This window comes from Protopterus annectens, chromosome 12.part0 (genome assembly GCF_019279795.1).
Source record: "Protopterus annectens isolate FY-2018-M chromosome 12.part0, PAN1.0, whole genome shotgun sequence".
Classification (NCBI taxonomy): Eukaryota; Metazoa; Chordata; order Ceratodontiformes; family Protopteridae; genus Protopterus; species Protopterus annectens.
The window spans coordinates 948,604,940-948,627,258 of record NC_056746.1 but is presented as its reverse complement, the minus strand read 5'-3'; the positions used below and the strand labels follow the sequence as shown (position 1 = coordinate 948,627,258).

Below are 22,319 nucleotides of genomic sequence, written 5' to 3'. Positions count from 1 at the left end.
TGGTGGACACTGGTTTTGAGGAAAAATGTATCAGGTTGAAGAGGACAGTCGTAGAAGCACTGATTGAACAGGGCTGCTATCATTCATCTGAGAGGCAAACAGAAGTATTGGCAAGTGAGGAAAGCAGCAACAGCAGCTGTTGCTAGAGTGAAAGCATTGGTATGGGAGGAGTTTGGAGAGGCCATGCAGACAAAACTGTCTGCTGGCTGTTATGATGTTCTTGTAATCCATTTGACACGTTAGACGGGGAAGGCAGTGCATTGCTTTGTTTATGTTAACAAGGGTGATAAAGTCTTGAACAATACTAAGTAAGGTTTTAGGAGACAGCAGAAGCATTCTGAGGACTTTATAAATTAGTGGTCTGTACCCTACTGTCAGCAGACCGACTCAGACAGCTGTCATGGGATGGGGTCTGTCACTGTAACCGATGCTACATCCATGGCTTCATTAGTGCTAAGGCTGCAGGTATGATTGTGTTTTTACTGGAGATACTAAAGTCATACATATTTTTGAGGCAGTGTGGCAAAACTGACTCTTCATCCTTACATGGAGGGTAGGGGGTAATACTTTTGGCTTGGCAGACTGGTTTGTGTTTCATTATCTTCTCTGTGTGTTTTTTGGCCATTTAATTGATTTCTGGCTGCTAGAACACAACTGGTCAATTCAGTTTTTTCCAAGTCATGTCTTCGATTTGTTGGTACTGTGAGATAATGACTTACGTGTGACTGTAGTGTGCTGCATTGGGGTTTTCCCCTTTTCCCAGGGTGTGTAAATCATTTTCTTTAAATGTTATAATTAAAGGGGGGTGATTTTGAGTGATCACATTTCAATCATGCTAAGGGAAAGCGTGATTCAGCAGTGGGGGAAGGTTACACTTCTCAGACTCCTTAGAAGAGTCTTTGCCAGAGCGATAAATAAGAGATACCTGCTTATAGCCTGAACAAGGTTGTGATGGTGCAGCACTTAGCAAGAGGTTCTCCGGTTCGATTCTCGCCTGGAGCGCCTTCTGTGTGGAGTCTGCATGTCCTCCCCGCGGTTGAGTGACATTTAAACACATGCAGGTAGGTGCGTGCGTAAATGGGTGTGCCTTCATTGAAGGTTGGGCATCGGGCTGGCACCTCGGCACCGTAAAAATCTACTGCCAATCATAAGTGGACCGGCATTCCGCTGTGGTGACCCCTAACTGGGAAAAACCGAAAGACATTACTTTACTTGCTTACAGCCTGAACTCTGATTCTGAGAAACAGTGCATATTAACTACAAGTCATGGAACAGTAGATCATTTCTTTACCCTTGCAGAGTTGCTTGAAGTGGGGTCATGGGATTCACTGATCAAGTCTAAATTTGTCTGATAGACCTGGCAAAAATGTATGATTGCATGTCTTGGCATTCTGTGGAATGGGGATGAGGTACCAGGAACAGCGTTGTTTTCTGTTTGGTCTCTATATGAATGCAGTACCAGCTGTGTTTGCAGTGTTATTATTATTGAGTCATTCAGATATCAAGAGACAGCTGAGACTGGGAGGGTATCCAATATGAAGACCTAGAGGTGACATTCCTTTTGTTTGCAGATATAGATGCCGTCTTGACTTAATCTGACCCTGAACTTTAGAATGTCTTCAAGTGATTAACTGATTTGTGTAGGTGTGTAAGGTAGCATGGTTGAAAATAAGGGTCTATATTATAAGCTCGACCGCTTAGCTTGTCGAACGCCAAAACATCGACAGCTAAATGACGAAAGCTTAAAATCATGAATGGCCACTTGCGCAAAGTTTTTCATCATGAAAGAATGTGCTTGGCCATTATCGGGAATTTGCCCTTTCCCCAATGTAGAGCGATCTTGGAGTTGGTATATTTAGTTGGGGGGGGTATGGGGGGGGCGGCAAAGTCGCCACTTTGTTAGGATTTGGAAGTTTATTTTAATTTCCGACGGCCAAGCAAATTCTTCCCCGATGAAAAAGTTCACGTAAGTGGCCATTTGCGATTTTAAGCTTTTGCTGTTTAGCGGTCGACGTTTTGGCGTTCGACAAGCTAAATGGTCAAGTTTCTAATATAGACCCGAAAATAACCCCCCCCCCATATAAAGAAGGTCTATATTGAATCGGTGAACGCTGATTCATCGACCCTATGCAAGTGAAAGCTTACAATCCCGAACACCCAGAACAGCGATTTTTTTTTTTTTTTTTTTTTTTTTTTTTTTTTTTTTTTTCCCCAGGGAAAAAAATCGCTGGGCCGGTTTTGGGAGTTTGCCATTTCCTCCACTGTGATGCGCTCTCAGAGTTGGTATATTTAAGTGGGGAGGTTGTGGGGGTGAAGCCCCCCCACATTATATACTGTTTTAAGATTTTTTTTCCCCAGGGGAAAAAATCGCAGTTCCGAGTGTTCGGGATTGTAAGCTTTTGCTTACATAGGGTCGATAAATCAGAGTTCGCTTTTTTAAGTGTTCACTGATTCAGTATAAACCCTATAAAGCATGGTACTGTCTTAGAAAATACTTTATTGCTGTTTTCAGATGAGAGAAACTGCTGTCCTTGGTGGAGGACTATAAGTACGTCTTGCTTTTGTTTTTATTAGTGATCTTAACGGGGTACATGAGATTGGCAAGTGGCTTGGGGAAAAAGCATTGGTCTTGGCACTGAACTAATTTTTAATGCTGTAACGGTAACTAAGGCCTCAGCTAAAACTTGTCAGTTACCAGTTAGACTACATCCCATCATTTAACTTCAGCCATGAACTGTGAGTAGTAAATGCTTGAGTATGATCACAGGTACAAGCAGCAAAAATTATGGTTCTCTGCAGGGTCCATTAGCTTGACCTCTGTGATGCAATGAAGGGCTCAGTAATTAGTGAGGACCTTTAACTGGAGTTGCTGTTTTTTAGATCAAGAGCTACCTAAAGTGGTATTGGCATGCCTGTGGCTGACTCCTGTTGGAATTGTTCATTGCATGGCTCACAGGTAGGTAAGTGGCCCAGAGCAGGCATAGGAAATGAAGAAGAAAATTGTATGTCTCAGCTAACCTGGAACCATTTTTCCCTCCAGATTAATTGGCATCTGGTTGGAGAAAAGAAAGTTTGGGATGCCCTGCTTGGTTTAGTCCCATTATTATCCTCACCCGGATAAAAAGAAAGAATATTAAGTAAAGTAAAAGTCTCCAACAACAAGTGAGAAACTGTAGAAAATGAGTCACTTGTGGAATAAATGACCAAAGCCATTGGGTCCAGATGTGGAGGCTAAAGCTGTGCATGGCTTCTAAGTGCAGAGATTGAGTTTAAATATATATATTGATTTCCTAAAAACAGACTGGTATCTTGTAGTATGCTGGATTAGATGCTGATTGAGTAGAAGAAGACGTCTTCATCCTAGAAGGACTGTAGTATTACTTCTTGTGCGTATCTCCCTAGCGAGGCCCAACTTTGAGATCTATGCCCAAATGTTGAGTTTTCATCCATTTCTCCAAAGGAAGAGAACAAGCAGGAGGCCATGTAGTAGAGGCTACAGTAAATTAGGGCCACCATGGCAGGGTGATCTGAAAGCGACTTTGTTGAAGACAGTGAGTTAATTTATCAGTTTATTTTGTTTGGGTGGTGCAGTGGCACAATGATTAGCATTGCTGCTTCACGTGGCTATGTTATTTAGTTTCATTCTGAGCTGTCTTGCCTTCAGTGTAGAGTGTATACATCCTTACTGAGTCTTCATTGTTTTCTGACAGATTCTTCAATTTCCTTCACATCCAAAAAGACATATATTATTCCTGTAATAGTTTGGTGCCCTCTTTTAAGATTAGTTTACAGCCTTGCACCACTGAGCACTGGTACAGGGTGTGACTACCGTGCAGCCCTGAATTGCATTAAGTGGGTTATAAAAGAATTAATTCATTTATTTTGATTTGTTTCATATTGGTGACTGGTTAAGTCCATCTGGTCAGAACTTTTTACATACAATGTGATCGACATTCATCAGGACATATACATAAAATGAGACGTCACATTTTACCATGTAAAACAATGGCACAAAGAAAGAGAGAATGAATACAGTGTTAAAGCCTTGGATGAAAATTATATACAGAATGCAGTCAAAAGATAATGCATACCTTCAGTAAGCCTTATAATACAAAATGCACATTAGGCACAAAGTAAACTACAACTGGAAGATATCTGTAAGTAATTGTATGTAGAAGTAGTGATTATAAATGACCTTTTTAATATTTATTGTCAATCTGAGGCCTACCATGTTAATTGGGTGAGTTTATGATAAGTATTCCACACTGAGAAGATCTAAAATGTGGAAAGAATGTAGTACTAGAGGGGAAATGAGTTAGAAGAGGAGATTGTGGCAAAAAAAAAAAAAAAAAAAAAAAGAGCAAGAGAGAACCTGATTTAGAAATAGTCACTGCTAATTCCATTCATGGGTTGTAGGAAAACAAAATGCCTAGCTGCAGTAACACATACTGTATATTATTGTCTGATGCTGAACGTTCCAGAGAGAGAAAGAGCAGGAGTATATGTGGACTTTCTTTGGGAGCTACTGTTAGAAATATCTTCCCCAGCCTGTACCAGTCATGTAAAGGGGTAAAGTCTTGATTATGGTACAGGTATCCCAAGTTGGAATCGTGGTTTAGACAGTTGAAGGTGAAGGCAGGAAGAATGAGTGTGCCTATACTGGGTGAAGGTTGGAAACTACTTGTGGGTGGGTGCTGTTCTTGGAGTAGCCTCAGTGAAGTCTTTCTGATCACATAGTAGGCTACTGGGTTGCAACAAGTGACAGGAGGAAGGTGATGTGGGTGGTGATGCATGCATCATTTAAACTTCATCCAGTTAGGGAGCTCCTTTTTGCAAAAAAAAAAAAAAACCCACGCCATATGATATGGCATCATATCGTATCATAACATATGATGTTTACTCCTCCATTATCAGCTGTCACTCTCTCTCTCTCATGAGGAAGTAACTGTCTTAGGGGGTCAAAGATCATGAAATTGTTTTCTCCATGAAGAGGCAGGGCCACTCTCCTTGAACTGTTAGAACAAATGCATGAAGTAGAACCTGGACATGTAGGGGGGATAAAGACTGTGAGGTTGCTGTTTCCGTGTAAAGGGAGGCCACACCTGCAGGGTCAAGCAGAATTCAGTTGGGGACATTGCCCTTAAAATAAGGGACAATGAGAAGAATGGGTTCATGGAGACCTGGGTGGACATCAGTGGTGAGTAAAGTAAGGCAGGACATAAGTATATCCATAAAATATATATCTATATATATGTTCCTATAGAGTGTAGAGACCACTGAGGAGGGTTTATTGGGATTCTTCTGCTGTTTAAGGATGATGGACCTTCTCTTATCAAATGCTAAATTTTGTGTACTTACCATAATGATAGACCTGAAAGAGCAGGTCCAGACTCTGTAGCAGAGCCATCTACCTTCCCCACTTCTAGTGAAATGGGTAGATTCTCTCCATTTTCCATTTACTCTAATCCTAGACACCTTTTATATTTCTCACTGAAAATCTTTAGAGGCTTGGCACCATGATGCATCATTATAGGAGGTTGGGGGGGGGGGGGGGATTTTGCAGCCTGGGAAAGTTTGACTTGCAAGCTAGTCTAAAGCTAGCATGCTTTAGTCTTGCTATTGTAATGAATAGACCTGCTTTCCAAATCTGTTGTCATGATAAGTACTTGACTTTTGTTTATGTTTGCTTATCATTAGGAAATGCAGAGTTTAATATGTAAACAGGCATCACAGTGGTAAAATAGTAACATTGATGCCACTCAGCACTTATTTCTCTGGTTTGATTCCCAGGCTGAGTCTGAAAATGTTCCAGTGGGATCCGAACTATACCCCAGACAGCAAATATATAAATAAAAACCTTGACACCTTTTGGGCAGAGTCCGAATGCCTTCCTGATGTTTATTGGAATTCCTTCTGTATCCTAAAAGCACACAGGTTAATTGGTCAGTCCTTCAAATTCCCCAAAGGTGTATGCATGTGCAGTGTTTGAATAAGTGTGTGTCTTGCAGTGGACTGACATCCAGTCTAGAGGTTCTTGCCTTATGCCAACTGAATGCCGAGATAGGCTTTGGCTTTTCATAGACCCTAAATAGGATAAAGTAGGTATAAGAGAATAAAAGGACTGATATGTAAATAAAAAGAACTGCGTATAGAAACCCTTCAATCTTGTAGGATTTGATAATCAGGGTATCAAGTTTTATTTGAAATAATTGATGAAACTAGACTGTTGTATATTTCATTTTGATGATCTTCCTTCTATCTCCATAGGTCTTGCAGGCTGTTTTTTTCAGTATCTGCTTCCTTGCTGACATAGGACAGCTGTGGGACAAAGTCAAGGAAAAGCAGAGTCTTTCTACCTTAGTTTCATTCCGAGATGGTCTCTTCTCAGTACTGGCCTTCCCTGTAGGCACAGTAAGTATGTCATTTGTTAACAGTGGTGCATTCATATTTAGTGTGCTGTGAATCATGCAGATTATTTATTTGACTGTGAATTTATTCCATATACTTTGAAAAACAATATGGGCTAAGTATATAGAGGTGGGGATTGGAGATAACTAAAATACAAGTTGGACAGAAAAAGTAGCTTGCACAAAATGTCAGTAGTAGTAGCATCTGTCTGGAGTATTAAGGCCACAAGCTATTACCTGGCTGAAGATTGAAGTCTTCAGTTTAATTCCATTGTAAGCACTACCATACAGTAGCGTGAACTACCTGGATCACGCCTAAAAAGGCTTTTATGCATATCTAAATTCTTATCTAGTCAAAACAGATATGTGCATATATTTATACGTACACATGTATGTATTTATGCATTCCCATTGCATGCACCACACAAGCAGGTATGATAACACAGTACACTTGCCACATCATCATCATCTTTCGGCTGTTCCTGTTAGGGGTCGCCATAGTGGATCATCTGTTTCCATTTCTTCCTGTCCTCTGCATCTTGTTCTGTCACACCAACCACCTGCATGTTCTCTCACCACATCCATAAACCTCATCTTAGGCCGTCCTCTTTTCCTGTTACCTGGTAGCTTCATACTTAGCATCTTTTTCCCAATATACTCAGCATCCCTCCTCAGCACATGTCCAAACCAACATAATCTTGCCTCTCTGGTTTTGTCTCCAAACCTTCCAACCTGGGCTGACCCTCTAATGTACGTATTCCTAACCCTGTCCACCCTCGTCACACCCAGTGCAAATCTTAACATCTTTAACTCTGCCACATCCAGCTCTAACTCCTGCCTTTTTGTCAGTGCCACTGTCTCCAACCCATATAACATAGCTGGTCTCACTACCATCTTGTAGACCTTCCCTTTCACTCTTACTGGTACTCATCTGTCACAAATCACTCCTGACACGCTTCTCCACCCTGCCTGTACTCTCTTCTTCACCTCTCTTCCACACTCACCATTACTCTGAACTATTGATCCCAAGTACTTAAACTCATCCACCTTCTTCACCTCTACTCCTTGCATCCTCACCATTCCTCTATCCTCCCTCTCATTCACACACATATATTCTGTCTTAGTCCTGTTGATCTCCATTCCTCTTCTCTCTAGAGCATATCTCCATCTCTCCAGGGTCGTCTCCACCTGTTCCCTACTCTCACTACAGATCACAATGCCATCTGCAAACATCATAGTCACCGGGGACTCCTGTCTGATCTCGTCTGTCAACCTGTCCATCACCATTGCAAATAAGAAAGGGCTCGGAGCTGATCTTTGATGTATTCCCGCCTCCACCTTAAACGCATCCGTCACTCCCACCGCAGACCTCACCGCTGTCACACTACCCTCGTACATATACTGTACCACTCTTAGATACTTCTCTGACACACTCCTGACTTCCTCATACAGTATCACAACTCCTCTCTAAGCACGCTGTCATATGCTTTCTCTAAGTCTACAAAAACACAATGCAACTCCTTCTGACCTTCTCTGTACTTCTCCATCAACACTCTCAGAGCAAACATCACATCTGTAGTGCACTTTCCCGGTATGAAACCATACTGCTGATCACTAATCATGACGTCCCTTCTTAACCTAGCTTCCTCTACTCTTTCCCATAACTTCATGCTGTGACTGATCAATTTAATCCCTCTGTAGTTACTACAGCTCTGTACATCACCTTTATTCTTAAAAATCGGTACCAAAACACTTTCTCCATTCCTCAGGCATCCTCTCACTTTCTAAGATTTCATTAAACAATCTGGTTAAAAACTCCACTGCCATTTCACCTAAACACCGTCATGCTTCCACAGGTATGTCATCTGGGCCAACAGACTTTCCATTCTTCATCCTCTTCATAGCTATCCTTACTTCCTCCTTGCTAATCCATTGCACTTCCTGATTCACTATCCCCATATAATCTAGCCTTCTCTCCCTCTCATTCTCTTCATTCTATCTGCTCAACACACTCTCCTCGCTTGTAAGTATGTTTCCCTCATTATCCTTTATCACCTTTACCTGCTGCACATCCTTGCTAGCTATAATAATTATGGACAGCAGTAGAGGCATTAGTTGATAATATGTAGTACTGCAGTTAGCAGATAAACTAAAATAACTAACTAAAATAAAAGAAAGGGACAACATAAAATGAAAAAGGAAGAGAGCTATATTATTTGGAGAGATGCTTAAAATAAAAAAAAGAACTGGAAATAGGAAAGGAAGAACTATACAAAACTGCAGAGAAATGGGAAAGAAAACTGAACACAACAGGATATGCAAATTGAGAAAAAGATGAGTAGAAGGGAGAAGAAACAATATAGAGGTTTAGGGAAAACATGGAAATAGGAACTAGATTTATGTGCATAACAAGAAATGGAGAAAAAATAAAGGAGGTGATCTCAGTAGCTCTTACAGGTAGCACACTTGCCTTTGGTGTGGATGGTTGGGGATTACTTTGCTATTCCAGGAAGTTGGATTAATTTCCCAATGCTGACATTGCAATACAACCTATAGGGGGAAGGGGGTGCTGATCTCCTGATTGTGCTGTCCTTGGGATGAGACATTAAACCAAGGCCCCATCTGTCTGAGTTGGTGGTAGCTCAGGTGAAGGTAAAATATCTCACAGCACTTATCGAAAAGCGTAACGGACTTTCCCCAGTGTCCTGGCCGGATTTCTCCATTCAGTATGAATACCACCTTAGCTCTCCCCTGAAAAGAAGCCTTTGGCTTAATGGGTATAACCAGAACAAGGTGTAAATAAAAAATAAAAATAAAAAATTTAAAGAATTATGGGATAGAGAAGGATGAATTGATTTCACAAATGACTTCCAAGGTTTAGTGAAAAAGCCTTGGTCAGTTGTAGCAGCCTTGCAAATGCAGCAAGCGAGCAAGCTGAATTCTGCAGAAAATGAAAAGGGGGAGGAGGACAGGGAAGTAGTATGAATGCTAGGTAGTGGGGGAGAAGCACAGCACATTATGTGGTGATGGAGAGAACCCTGTTAGCAGCTCCAGGGGTTAAGGGAAGTAAAAGAGTGAGAAGGATTAGAAGTATCTTGTGAGTGTGAGGTATCTCAGTCCAAAGCAGGGGGCCTTCAACTCTCGTGTCTCCTGCTTTGAGACTTAATTTTTTTAGAAAGCACTACACCATTATACATTTTCTTTTTTTGTCATATGTACTAATATTGTTTTAAAGCACAGTGCAGTTTAACTGAGCAAAAGTCTGCCCTTGATGGTTTTATGTTGACTAACTTAATATTATGCAGCTCTGTAAAGTCTGTGAGCAATAACTGTGTTAATGTTTTTTGATTTCTAGGGAAAAGGGTAACAGAAACAGTAATATTTTGTAATAATGGTGGTTGTCCTACTCTTATGATAAAATAATAATTTATAGACACAGAATTTCATTACCTTTCAGACTATAGTTTACTGCTGATAACTCAGATCATGCTGACTGGGTTTCTTCCGTCCTTGTTTAATTGTAGGATAGTTCTTTAATTGAGCATTCCCCATTGTGTTTGGTCTGGAATTAAACCCCCTGTTAAATTCCTCCTAAATGTGTATATTCTTTGTGGAGATCACTGTTACAGCAATTCATAATACCTGTTATAATTTTTTTGTCTTCTCCAAGACAGAATTTGAAATACAGTAACATCTTCTTTTTGAGGAACTAGTGCAGATCACATGCTTACTAAGTACTGATGTAGCCTGTCACAAGGTTGTTTTCATTCCTTTCAACTGTACAGATTTTCCCAAAACGTCCAGATTTTTGCTACATATTTTTGGTCCGTTTTTCATAAAATTGTGGATCTGAAGTAGTTTACTTCATTTGGTCTTCAACCCTTGGGCTTCAGATCCGGCATGGATCCGACACGACTGCATAGCTAACATCATTGATCTGAGCTCTCAGCTCCTCCGCCCTACCCATAATGCCCTCTGTCTTCTTCCTCCCTTCAGATCTCATTTGCCGCTGATACAGCCTGCAACATGGTCTGAGCTCTTGGCAGCATGGTGTGTGTTTTTTGGTCAAAAATCGTGTAAGTGAGTTAGTTTTTCCTTTTTCTAAACTCCTTTGCTATCCTCCCCCTCACGATTAGTGTCGGTAAAAAAAAAAAAAAAAAAAAAAAAAAAAAATAAATCCCTTTTTTGCCTTTCTTTTCTCTAGCGTGCCTGTGTGTGTATCTTGGGCCTTATCAAGGGGATGATGTCTGAAGTCCCTAATTCTGGCTTTAAACATTGTTCTGAGTGTGGCCATAAGCTCTCCCCTGCTGATGGCCACACTCAGTGTGTCATGTGCTTGGGTGCTTCTCACCTTGATACCTTCTGTCCTATCTGCACTGGGTTTAACCCCAGAGCACTTCAGGACAGGAGGAACAAACTGATAGTTAAGGGCCTTTTGCCCGTGTCGGGAATGGCTGTTCCTACCCCCTCTACTAGATCTTCACCTGCAGCATTACCTTCACCTTCCCAGGCCTCAGGGACTCAGACTCCCACCAAGAGGTCTGGGGAAGGGGAGATGACAAAAAAGGATAGGCCCTGCAAGTTTCTCCCAACCGCTCTGTCCCGGCTGGTCCACCCTCCAAAATTGTGACTTCCAGGCCTGGTTCTCCCCAGCTCTTCTCCCCCACATTTTCTCCTGAGCCAGAGGTGGTCTGAATGCAGTCTCATGTTTCCCCTGACCGCTATTCTAGACCCGTTTCCATGGCCTCTTCTTCCTGCTCCAGCTGTCCCTTAGTGAAGCGGAGATGGACAAAATGATGCGGAAATTCATCCACACTCAAATTCAGATAGGGTTCTTGCCTGCACCCTCTCCCTATGAAGGGGGTGCCTCACAAACCTTTTTCTCTCCAATTTCTCCTTCTCCGATCTGACCTGTGGTATCAGAGCCCTTGGATCCGAGGACCCTTGGGGTCGTGGGGTTGGCGCCGATAGTACCATGATGCCAGCCGTTGCTTTGAGTTTGTCGGATCTGACAGCGTCGGATCTGAGCTCTCGGGGCCATAGCCTCAGGGTCAGAATGAGGGGATGCTGTCAGCTCTGAGTGGGTCGGACTGCAGTGCCTCCCTTGTTATCTCAGCTCCTAGGGTCTCAGCTCTGACTCCGCTGTCAGATCAGAGGTGAACGGCTCCATTGGGGTCTACTTTGGAGGTCGATTCTCCATCTGCCTTCGATGTGGTGGAGCGGGCTCTCTCGGTGCTGTTGAGACCCTTGAGCATTTTGTCCTCGGACTCCGTTCTGACCCCCTCTGGATTTGGTACGGTTCTGACCATTTTGTCCTCTCAGGGACAGCCCGTGCCTGTAATGCCTCAAGCAGCCCCAGTCAGGGAGCACCTAGATGTTTGCGAATCCTCCCCAGAGAGCCATGCTGAGGGGGTACCTCACAAACGGATGTGTAAGAGGAGACAACTGGACTCCTCTTTGGAGTCCGTTACCTCAGACACTGATTTGGAGGAAGGGGAAGGTTCCCCCTCATCCCCCCCAAGGATGTCTCCTTTTGGAGATATGGAAATCCTGCACCAGAAGGGGGGGGGTCTGCCCAAAAACAGACCCCAGATGAAACAGTGTTTCTTGAGGCGTTCGGCACAGGCACATCTACTTCCTGGGTGTCCCCTCTTGTGGATCCCTTGGTGGATCTAATGACATCTCAGGCATGGAAGGAGCCGGACACAGTGGAGCCTATCCCAAAGCATCCTGACAAGGTCCTCAGTCCCCCAGCAGACAAGATGCACTGGTTCAAAGATCCCCGGTAGATGCTATGGTCGTGGCAGCGGCCACAAAGAAAGAGCTAGCTCAGGAGAGCTCTACGGTCCACCCTCTTGACCACGAATCACAGACTTTGGACCATTTTGGTAAGCAGGTGCATGCTTCAGTGACCTTTGCCATCCAGGTGCTGAACTATATGGCACACCTGACTCAATTACAGTGTGACCTAGTCAAGGAGGTCACTGAATCAACCCCAGAGTCCATGTCGGAGGAGGACAAAAAGATGTTCTCCACCCGAATGGCCACTCTAAAAGCCATTTCTAATACGTCCATGCACCTTTTCTCCCATGCAACGGATGGAGCCGGTAGGGCTGCTGGTTCAGGAATCACCATCAGGCATCATTCCTGGCTCCGGCTGTGTCAGTTCTCTGACCCCTTTAAGGTGTCTTTTACGAACACCCCTTTTGATGGTTCTTCCCTTTTTGAGAAGTCACTGAGAGAGACACTTGCCCAGAGTGAGAAGGATGGGAAGCCTCTGTCTGCCGTTGGGATCCACTTCTCCTCCCCTCAAAGATCCTTTTCCAGGAATCAGTGAGGGATGAAGAAGATATGGTTCCAAAAGTCTCGAGTGTTTTCCTGGGACACTCAGGACAATTCGTCCCCCAGAAGCAGAGGGAGTTACGATATGCGCCGGCCCAGAGGCAGGGGGGGGGTTCAAGAAATACTGGGTCCCGAGAACCTTTCTCGGATAGGCCCAGGCAGCAACCCTGAAGGGTTCTCCGACTACTCCTCTCTGGAGGCAGTCGGGGTTTGCCTTTCACTGCACCCAGCGGCATGGGAGTCCATTACAAACTATCGCTGGGTACTGCAGATCATATCTAGAGGCTATTCAGTTCTCTTCAACCAACCACCTCTTCTTCCCAGACACCTCCCAGATGTTCCACCCACTCAGTGGGAGGCAGCAGCCTTGGAAGTAGACAAGCTGCTAAGCAAGTGAGTCATCCAAAAGGTTGCCCCAGACCAGTCCAGATTGGGGTTTTATTTCCGGTTCTTTTTAGTGTCAAAGAAATCGGGAGAGACCTAAGACCCATCTTGGATCTTTCCACCCTAAACCTGGCAGTAACCAAGACAAAATTTCGGGTGGTCACTCTTCTCTCTGTCCTGCCCTATCTGCAGATGAATGACTGGATGTTCTCGGTCAACCTCCAAGACACTTACTACCGTATTAAAATGGACAGACGCTCCTGGAGGTTTCTCCGCTTCCGGCTAGGAGCCAATCATTTTCAATTCAGAGCCCTTCCCTTTGGTCTCACCACTGCCCCCTGGGTGTTCACCAAAGTGATGGTAGTAGTCGCGGCTCACCTGAGGCTTCAAGGTATTCATGTCTTTCCATACCTGGGTGATTGGCTCTTTGCTGCTTCGACCAAGCATCTTTTTTGCCAAGCCAGGGACTCTTTTTTTTTTTTTTACTCTTAGCCAAAAACTAGGCATTACCATCAATCTCTCAAATCAGTACTGACTCCAGTTCAGAGCCTGGACTTTATCAGAGTTCAGTAAGATGCAATTCAAATGCAGGTCTTTCTTACCCCAGAGAGAAAATACAGTCTAAAGGTGCATGTCTTGCAGGTTCTTCATGCAGAGGTTCCAACGGCAGAATCAGTTCTCAGGGCCTTGGGTTCCATGTCTGCTGTAATCCAATTATTGCTCTTTGCACACCTTCACATGCGCATTCTACAGTGGACTCTTGCCGTCCAATGCTTTCTTCTGGACCAACCGTTGTCTTATCCTGTCCGAATATCCCGGGTGTGCGGGGACTCCCCTCTGTGGTGGATTCAGTCTCCAGACCTAACAAAGGGTTGTCCCTATCTTCCACGCTTGCCCAAAGCCACAGTGACCACAGATGCCTCCCTGCTCAGGTGTGTGGGGGGGGGATTACTCAGGGTGGACGGTCCAAGGCACGTGGTCCCTTCCCGAGACCAGTCTGCATATTAACGTGATAGAGATGATGGTGGTGCTTCTAACTTTACAAGCTCTTCATGCCCATCTGCCTCTAGGGACGATTGCCATCCAGACGGACAACTTGTCAGTAGTCTGATACATCAACAAACAGGGGGGAACCAGATCCTACCGCCTTTTTCGCGAAGCCATGAGAGTGTAGGAATGGGCGATCTCCACTGTTCGTTTTCTGGTAGCAATGCACATTCTGGGTCCGTCCAACATTGTAGCGAATAGGCTCAGCAGGTCCATTCCGATGCCTTACGAGTGGTCTCTGAGCCCTTCAGTGGCGGAGCAGATCTTCCTCAGGTAGGGTCGTCCTTGCTGCAATCTCTTTGCATCTCCTTCCAACGCAAAGTGCAGCAAGTTTTTTCCCTGTGCCTCCCTCAGGGTGAAGCCCCCAGAGATGCTCTCGTTCATGCTGGGCCTCCCGGTGTACTGTATGCCTGTCCTCCTCTGCTCTTGATCTCCAAGTTTCTGCAGAAAGCTCGCAGGTTGGGGAGTACAGTCTTCCTCATTGCCCCATTCTGGCCTCGCCAAGTCTGCTTCCCGTCCCTACGGTCTCACACAGTAGTTCCACCATGGACTCTGGATCCAGTTCCGGATCTTATTTTTCATCCCTCGCGGATACCTCATCCAGAGCTGGTCAGTCTGAAGCTCACTGCTTGGCTGCTCTAGTTCCAGTGATCGTCAGGACTCCCAGTTTATCTTCATCGATTAAGGAGATTCTGGTTGCGGCTCACAAGTCATCAACCAGAAGAGTCTACCCTAGCACATGAAAGCGTTTTTTTGGTCTGGGCTTCACAGCGTGCCTTAGACCCTTTTACAGCCTTGGTCTTGGCAGTTTTAGATTTCTTAGCGGGTTTTTTTAACAGGGCGCCAGGTCGTCCATTATTAAAGTACAACTGGCCGCTATCTCTACTTTTCAAGTAGGGGACAATATGACTTCCTTAACGTCTCCTAAGCTCTAAAAGGCTTTCCTAAATGGTACCTTGTTACTACATTCTCCGATGAAAGATCCTACACCTCCATGGGACCTTACCTTGGTTCTCCAGGCTCTAGTTTCACCCTCTTTTGAACCTGCAGTTACAGTTGAGTTACAATATCTATCCTGGAAGACTGCTTTCTTGGTAGCCATCACTTCTGCTAGGATGGTGTCGAAACTCCAAGCTCTTTCTGTCAAAGTGCCTTACATGATCTTCCACAAGGATAGAGTCTCCCTATGCACTAATCCTTTTTTGCCAAAAGAGGCCTCTGAAGCAAACATAAACCAAACTATCAATCTGCCAGAATTTTTTCCAAATTTTAAAACAGGGGAGAATATAAATTGCATTTATTAGATGTACATAGACAACTACGTTTCTACCTTCACAGGATTAAATCCTTTAGAAAGCCTGACCAATTGTTTGTTTCGTATGCTAAACCCTTTTTTGGCAAACCAATTTCCAAAGTTACAATTGCCAGATGGATAACCGAGTGCATTACCAGGGCCTATTTAACTAAGGGGCTCTCTTTACCATGCTAGGTAAAAATACACTCTACCAGGTCTATGGCTACCTCAGTGGCATTCTGGTCCAGGGTCTCTCTGGATGGCATTTGTTCTGCTGCTGCATGGTCCTCATCTCATACCTTCATTTTCCACTATAGGTTGGACATAATTTCCAGAGGTAGGGCTTCGTTTGGCTCTGCCATGCTCGGGAATATTCTTCCATGAGGGTCTCCCAGGTGTAAGTAGCTGGGGACTCTGTCCCAAAGGTTGAAGACCAAATGAAATAAACTACTTCAGATAAAGAAGTTATGTACTCACCATAACATTCCATCTGAGTAGTTGTACATCATTTGTCTTCAACTGTCCCCCCTTCCTTCCCCCCTGCCTTGTCACTATTATTCTGACCATGTGTAATAAAGTGATTGTCACATAAGGTTCCTTGTGTTCCTTGGCTCAGGAATTTTAGGACTGTCAGCAGTGGTAAGGCCTTGTTGGGTCGGGTGTGTGTTTATTGCCAGCAGCAAACTCAATCTGAAGGGAGAAAGGAGACGGGGGCATTATAGGTAGGGGGGGCTGAGAGCTCGGATCAGTGATGACCATGTCAGATCCATGCTGGATCCGAAGCCCAAAAGTTGAAGACAAATGAAGTACAACTACTCAGATGGAGCGTTATGGTGAATACATAACTTCTTTTTTTCTGGCAAATTAGTAGCAAATCATTAAAGACTGAAGTTAGAAAATAATGACAGACACTTAGATGCAGAACATATTATTTTATCAACTTTCTAGGTTTTTAAGAACAATATTTAAAAAATGTCCGTATTTTTGGGCCTTTGTCTCCCTTTTATGGCTTGGTCCAGATTTTTTGTTCTAAGGTATGGTTGATTCTTTATATATTTCCCTGTTGCACCCACAGTGAATAATTACTACACATTCATTTCAGTTTTCTACTTTATTCATTAATTCAGTTTCATCATTTCTTTGACATTTGTTAGAGACTTGGTTGACATTGTGTATTTCTTCAGTACAACTCTAAGTAAATGTGCTTAAGGTATTCAAAAAGCCTCAGAATATTTCCATTTTCAATGCCTGTTTTGTTTAGGCCCAGACCACAGTTTTTTTAGTATCATCTTTAACATTTACTCTGCAGTCATATGACACTCTACATTCATCATATTCAGCACTGCTGCAGTACCCACAGCTACTGTATGTGGGTTATATCCTGCGAAGAATATAACAGCTGTCCAGCTTCCAAAGCTTCAGGGCACCTTACACATGCCCAAACTGTCAGGCAGCTCAAGCTCAGCTGACTAAAACATGAGTTTGGGTACCGAGCCCTTCAGAGCTTTACTGCTGCCGAAGAATATGCTTCTCTGAGGCTTGTGAAGATCGACTGCTGGTTTGTTCTTTTCCTTTGCTGGGTAGATGAGTTCCCTTTAGGAAAAAAAACTCTGAATTGTGTTTATTATTGATACTTTCTTTTTCAGGAAAGTTATTTTTAAAGCTAGGAGTTTGTGTTTTAACAGACTGACATGAGATTGTACTGTAATTTTAAACAGGAGTGCTCTTTTTTCCTTCCAGTTTAAAGTTGTTTAAGGTAACTGAAAAACAAGTTTTCTGTGAAGAAATTGTTTTTATTTTAGATCTGATGTTAGCAATTTTCATTTTGTCCTTGACATATGGGTTCAGTTCCAATATCTGGACAGACTCTGCCATTACTACAGCTTGCGCTGACCAAAAAAAACTCTCAAGCTTCACCTCTACCCATAATCCCTCTCTCCCAATTACCTCAGATCTCATTTGTCACTTTTCTGGACAGAAGCTGTAGTGACTGTAACTGATGCTAATGCAGTGGAGGTCCCGTGGTCTAGCCAAAATCCACATTGTGTATTGATGATTAGCTTATTTTATAAGAGATAGTGGAGAAATTGTTGATGTATGCCTCTTTCAATGATTTTAGAGTGGGGATAGGATGGCTGTCAGATGGAAATTTGTATTGTCAGTGGAATTACCTCCTTTATTTACAGGGATAATGTGCTCCATTTTCCACAAGTTAGGGACATGGGATTTTGTTATTGAACTATTAAAAAGAATGCTGATTGGGTATGCTGTTACATCTGCAGATAGATTTAGGTATTCGGGGGGAAGGTTAACAGCTGAGGAGGAGCAAGGTTTTAGTTTATGTAAAAGCTTTTTATAAAGTTATAGAAACTGCTTGAAAGGTAAAATAGGTGGAGTTCTCTGTATGTTTATTGGAGAGGTTGCAATTAGGTGAGTTTCAAGGATATATGCTAGGGTCTATGGTAGGAGAAGTTAGCTGTGTGGAAGGGAGTGTGTTAGATGTGTTTGAGGTTAAGTTGGCTATGCATTCGATGAAGTATGTATTGAAACAGGTAGCTGTTTGAAGAGGTAAAATGCCTGGGTATGGGATGGGTTCTTTTTTGTAACTGGGTTGATTAGAGAGGATATGGAGGAGAAGAAATAGGGTTGTTTTTATGGCTGTCTTGTAGGTGAGTATAATAAGGCTTTTTATCTCTATTAACTTGTTTCTTGACTTGTTTTCATAGCTGTCCGAATAGTTGCCAATTTTTGTTATTTTTATTCTTTTGCCAGTTAATCCCTGCTTTGTCTTTGTCATTTATAAGTAGTTTGCATTGGCTGGTAAGCACAGGGTATGGCTGTAGTGTGATCCTGGTGTTAGTATTTATAGTTAGGGGGATACCTTGTTTGTTTTATATTCTATTTTACCAAAAACTTCAAAACAATACATTTTAAACAATAGACATGCATAGTTACAACACCAGTGACTCTCTCCAGAAGACAGTATGTACTCAAGCTAAGTGGGGGGGATACACGCCCCCCACACCACCCAATGTGGGGGCTGTGCCCTGCACACACCACCTAACTATATAGTCTAACTCCAGGATTGCACTACAGTGGGGAAAAGAGCATATACCTTTTACTTGTCTTACAGTAGTCTACACAGTGCCATATATACTAATTGCAGTTCAGTGAAATGAGATTCAGTGAAGTGAGTTTTCAGTTAAGTGGTCGGGGTGAACTGAAATTCAGTGAAATGAGATTCAATGAAACAAAGTAGACCTGTAGTGTCATCCCTAAAGATTAAGTAACAGTAATAGTAGTCAATCTTTCGAACTGTAAAACGTATGTAGAGCTGTTGAATAGTAAGACTTATGTAACTACATTTTAGTCTACAGATATTTATAAAGAGTGCATATTTTTTTTCAAAAAACTTTTAATTTTCAAAGTTGAAGTCACAAAAATAAACATTTAACAAAAACATAAAAATCAAATAACTATATCAGTGTCCATGACAAAATGTTATAATAAATTTAACTATTAATATTTTTCTACTAGATCATTGTTTTTATCAATATATTTATGTGTAACATTTGACATTCTCATATTGACAGTTTGCAATTCTTTGTCACATACAGTCTTAGCTAAAACAACAAACTCATTAAAAGAGAGGAGATTTTTACTCTTCAAGTTTTTTGTAATAATTTTTCTGGCTGTAGCCAGAATGGACCAGAAGAAAGACACTTGTGTATTTTGTATAGAATCTGGGATTGGGTGATTAAACAAAATCAAAGAATTTGTAATACTGCAATTATCAGACTACAATGCTTTTGCAAAATTTCTAAATTGCAACCAAAAAGGAATCATCATTTTTACATTCTATAATCACGTGAACCCAATTCACATCCAACATCTCACATCTGTAACAATTAAGTTTCTCTGTTTTATAAATTAAAGCAACATTGTGAGGAGTTAAAAAAATTCTGTGCAAATATTTCTAAGTATAAATTTTCAATAAATTAAAGTAGTTTTTCCTTCAAATTTTAAAGACTTTTTTTATTTTTGTTTGCAAAAATTCCATCCGTAATTTTTGTTGAATAATTCCAATACAGTGGGTCAGAGACTATAAAATCAATTGTTAAACCCTGTATATTCTAGATAAATAAGATTTATTATTAATCACATCACTATCAATAATAAAGAACATATCTATAATCTTTTGAATGTTTGTATTTAGTTTAAAAACACTTTATTATCAATAAAATGTACAGGTTTGTATACTTATCCAGTTATTTCCTATATTATATCTAGCCAAAAGGTAGTCAGTTGAATATATTTTATTTCCATTTAGCAATTAATACCAATATTTTAGACTGTTTTCCTTAAGATTTAACGTTTTATTTACGTTAAATGTTTCTAAACAACCAAATATATAGGCTATAGGAAATATTAAAGGTACTAAAATCCACAAGAACACAAACCAGATAAAAAATCTAACAGCACAATGACAAACAACAGCAACAATGGAATAGATACAAATCAAATTTATTGTGGTAAGTGCTTTCGGCTGCGACACCAGCCTTCATCATACAATATAATTAAAAAACATACATAATTAAAAAACAAGAATGCTTATATACTTTATTCTCCTCCTAAGCAATTATCCAATTACTACAATTAATAAGTTCTTAAAATGGGCATAAATAATGATTCTTCATAAGACAAACTAATATACATATATTAACTATCTATTATTAGCTTTTAACTTTAAAATACTCTTTATAGATATAAAATCATTGAGACCTGGAGATTGCGTGGCATTAAGATAAACTTGCCACCAATATTCCTTTGTTTCTAACATAACTTTCCAAGGTCCTTTTCTAGGAGATAGAGTAATTTGCTCCAGCACTATGAATTGAAAATTGTGTGGGATAATGTACTAAATGTCTATACAATGCATTATTACTGGAATGTCTATTTATATCGTATACATGCTCGTATATACGCTGTTTTAATTTCCTTTCAGTTTTGCCTATATAATAGGCCAAACAGTGTACACATAATGCAGCATAGACCACACAAGATGTATTACAATTATACTTCCCTTTTATCTTAATATGTATTCCACCAATTGAAACTTGATCAGCTTCTAATATATAAGAACAATAGGCACACATATTACATTTTCTCATTTTCCCAATTGTATTATACACAGTGTTAGAACAAGCATTGCACCAATCTTTTAAGTTACGGTCTCTTTTATAAATGATAGACGGTTGTGCACCTAAAATATTCATTAAATTAGCATCACCTTTTATAAAAATCCAATTCTTATTAATTAAAGTTTTTATATCTGCAGAATCTTGAGTATAAGTTGTAATAAAAGATAGTTTCACATTATTATTACTAACTTCAATAGTACCAAAGTCAGTTTCATTATGTGTTATACTCAATATTTGTTGCAAAGTTTCATCTGCATCAGACTGCTGTATACTAGCTATACTAGTATGTTGCAATAATGGTTTATAAAACCCTATACTTCTCTTATGTAAAACTTGATGAAAAATGTTGTTCACAAAATTTTTAGGATAATCTGTATTTAAAAACATATTCATGATAAAATGACATTCATCAAATTCTTCAAAAACTGATACCATGCGTGCAGCTCGAACTAGCTGCCCCTTTACAACCCTTTTTTATGTGCTGCGGATGATTACTCGTAAAATGCAAATATTTATTGGAACATGTATTCTTCCTAAAAATATTTGCTTTTAAATTATTGTGTATAAGATCTTTGGATAATAATACATCAAGATAAGAAATACTATGTAATCCAATTTCATGTGTAAAAAACAAAAATTCTGTGGAAGCTTTTATAAACTGCATGAACTCATCCACCATTTCCATGGAACCATGCCATATGAAAAAAAGGTCATCCAAGAACCGATTGTACATATCTACTATGTATTGCATAAATTCGGAAGAAAATAAATATTTTATTTCCCATATTGCCATAATGACATTGGCATATAATGTTCCTATTGGAGAACCCATTGCCACTCCTTTAATTTGTTTAAAATAGTGGCCATCATGGTAAATATAGTTATTAGTTAATACCAATTCCAATAAATGTACCAATGCATTTAATTCATCTTGTGCAATGGAAACAATTTCCGTAAAAAACTCAGTAAACCATTCTAGACCTATTTGATGTGGTATACAGGTAAAAAGATCTTTTACATCCACTGTTATAAAACAAATGGTATCTACATTGTTTAAATATAAATTGTTCACCTGACCAAAAAATCCCAAGAATCTCGACAAATATGTTCCAGATGTGTTATTTTTCCTTTTAGTTGAATATCGTTATACTTAGCTATAAAGTAAGTTTTTGACCCACCTGCGTCCACAGTAGGACGTAACGGAGGGTTATTTAGATCTTTATGCAATTTTGGAGCCCCAAATATGAAAGGAATTCTGGGATTCTGCACATGCATATAGAAAAAGGCTTCTTTTGTTATTTGATTTTGCCACAACATATCTTCCAAAAAATAATCAATACTAGCATAAGAAATGTTAATTTCATTCAAAGAAACTTCAGTATAAGCATCATCATATAAAATATGTAACAATTGCTGATTATAATCAAAGGCATTCATTATAACCAATCCGCCCCCCCCCCCCTTATCGGGTTGCATAATACGGACATCACCATTTGATTTTAACTCATTTAAAGTCTCACACTGTTCCGTGGTAAAATTCTTATGTTGATATTGCCTTTTATACTGAAGATGATGCCTAAAATCCAGTTCACAAATTTCTTCGAATAATTTTATTTTTGGATGCAAGGGCGGATTAGCAGAACT

At 40.9% G+C, this 22,319-nt stretch overlaps 1 protein-coding gene across 2 annotated transcripts in view; it reads left to right on the top strand.

Moving 5' to 3' along the window:
- Positions 1 to 22,319, top strand: part of LOC122816904 (androgen-dependent TFPI-regulating protein-like) — an 807,251-nt gene that overhangs the window by 18,657 nt on the left and 766,275 nt on the right. Inside the window, exon 2 of one of the 2 annotated variants that reach the window (XM_044089980.1) lies at positions 6,268 to 6,411. The exons of the other annotated variant lie outside the window; for it this stretch is intronic. Within the exon in view, the coding sequence (XP_043945915.1) occupies positions 6,268 to 6,411 (144 nt within the window). The remainder of the gene's footprint in view (positions 1 to 6,267; positions 6,412 to 22,319) is intronic. 2 annotated transcript variants of the gene reach the window in all.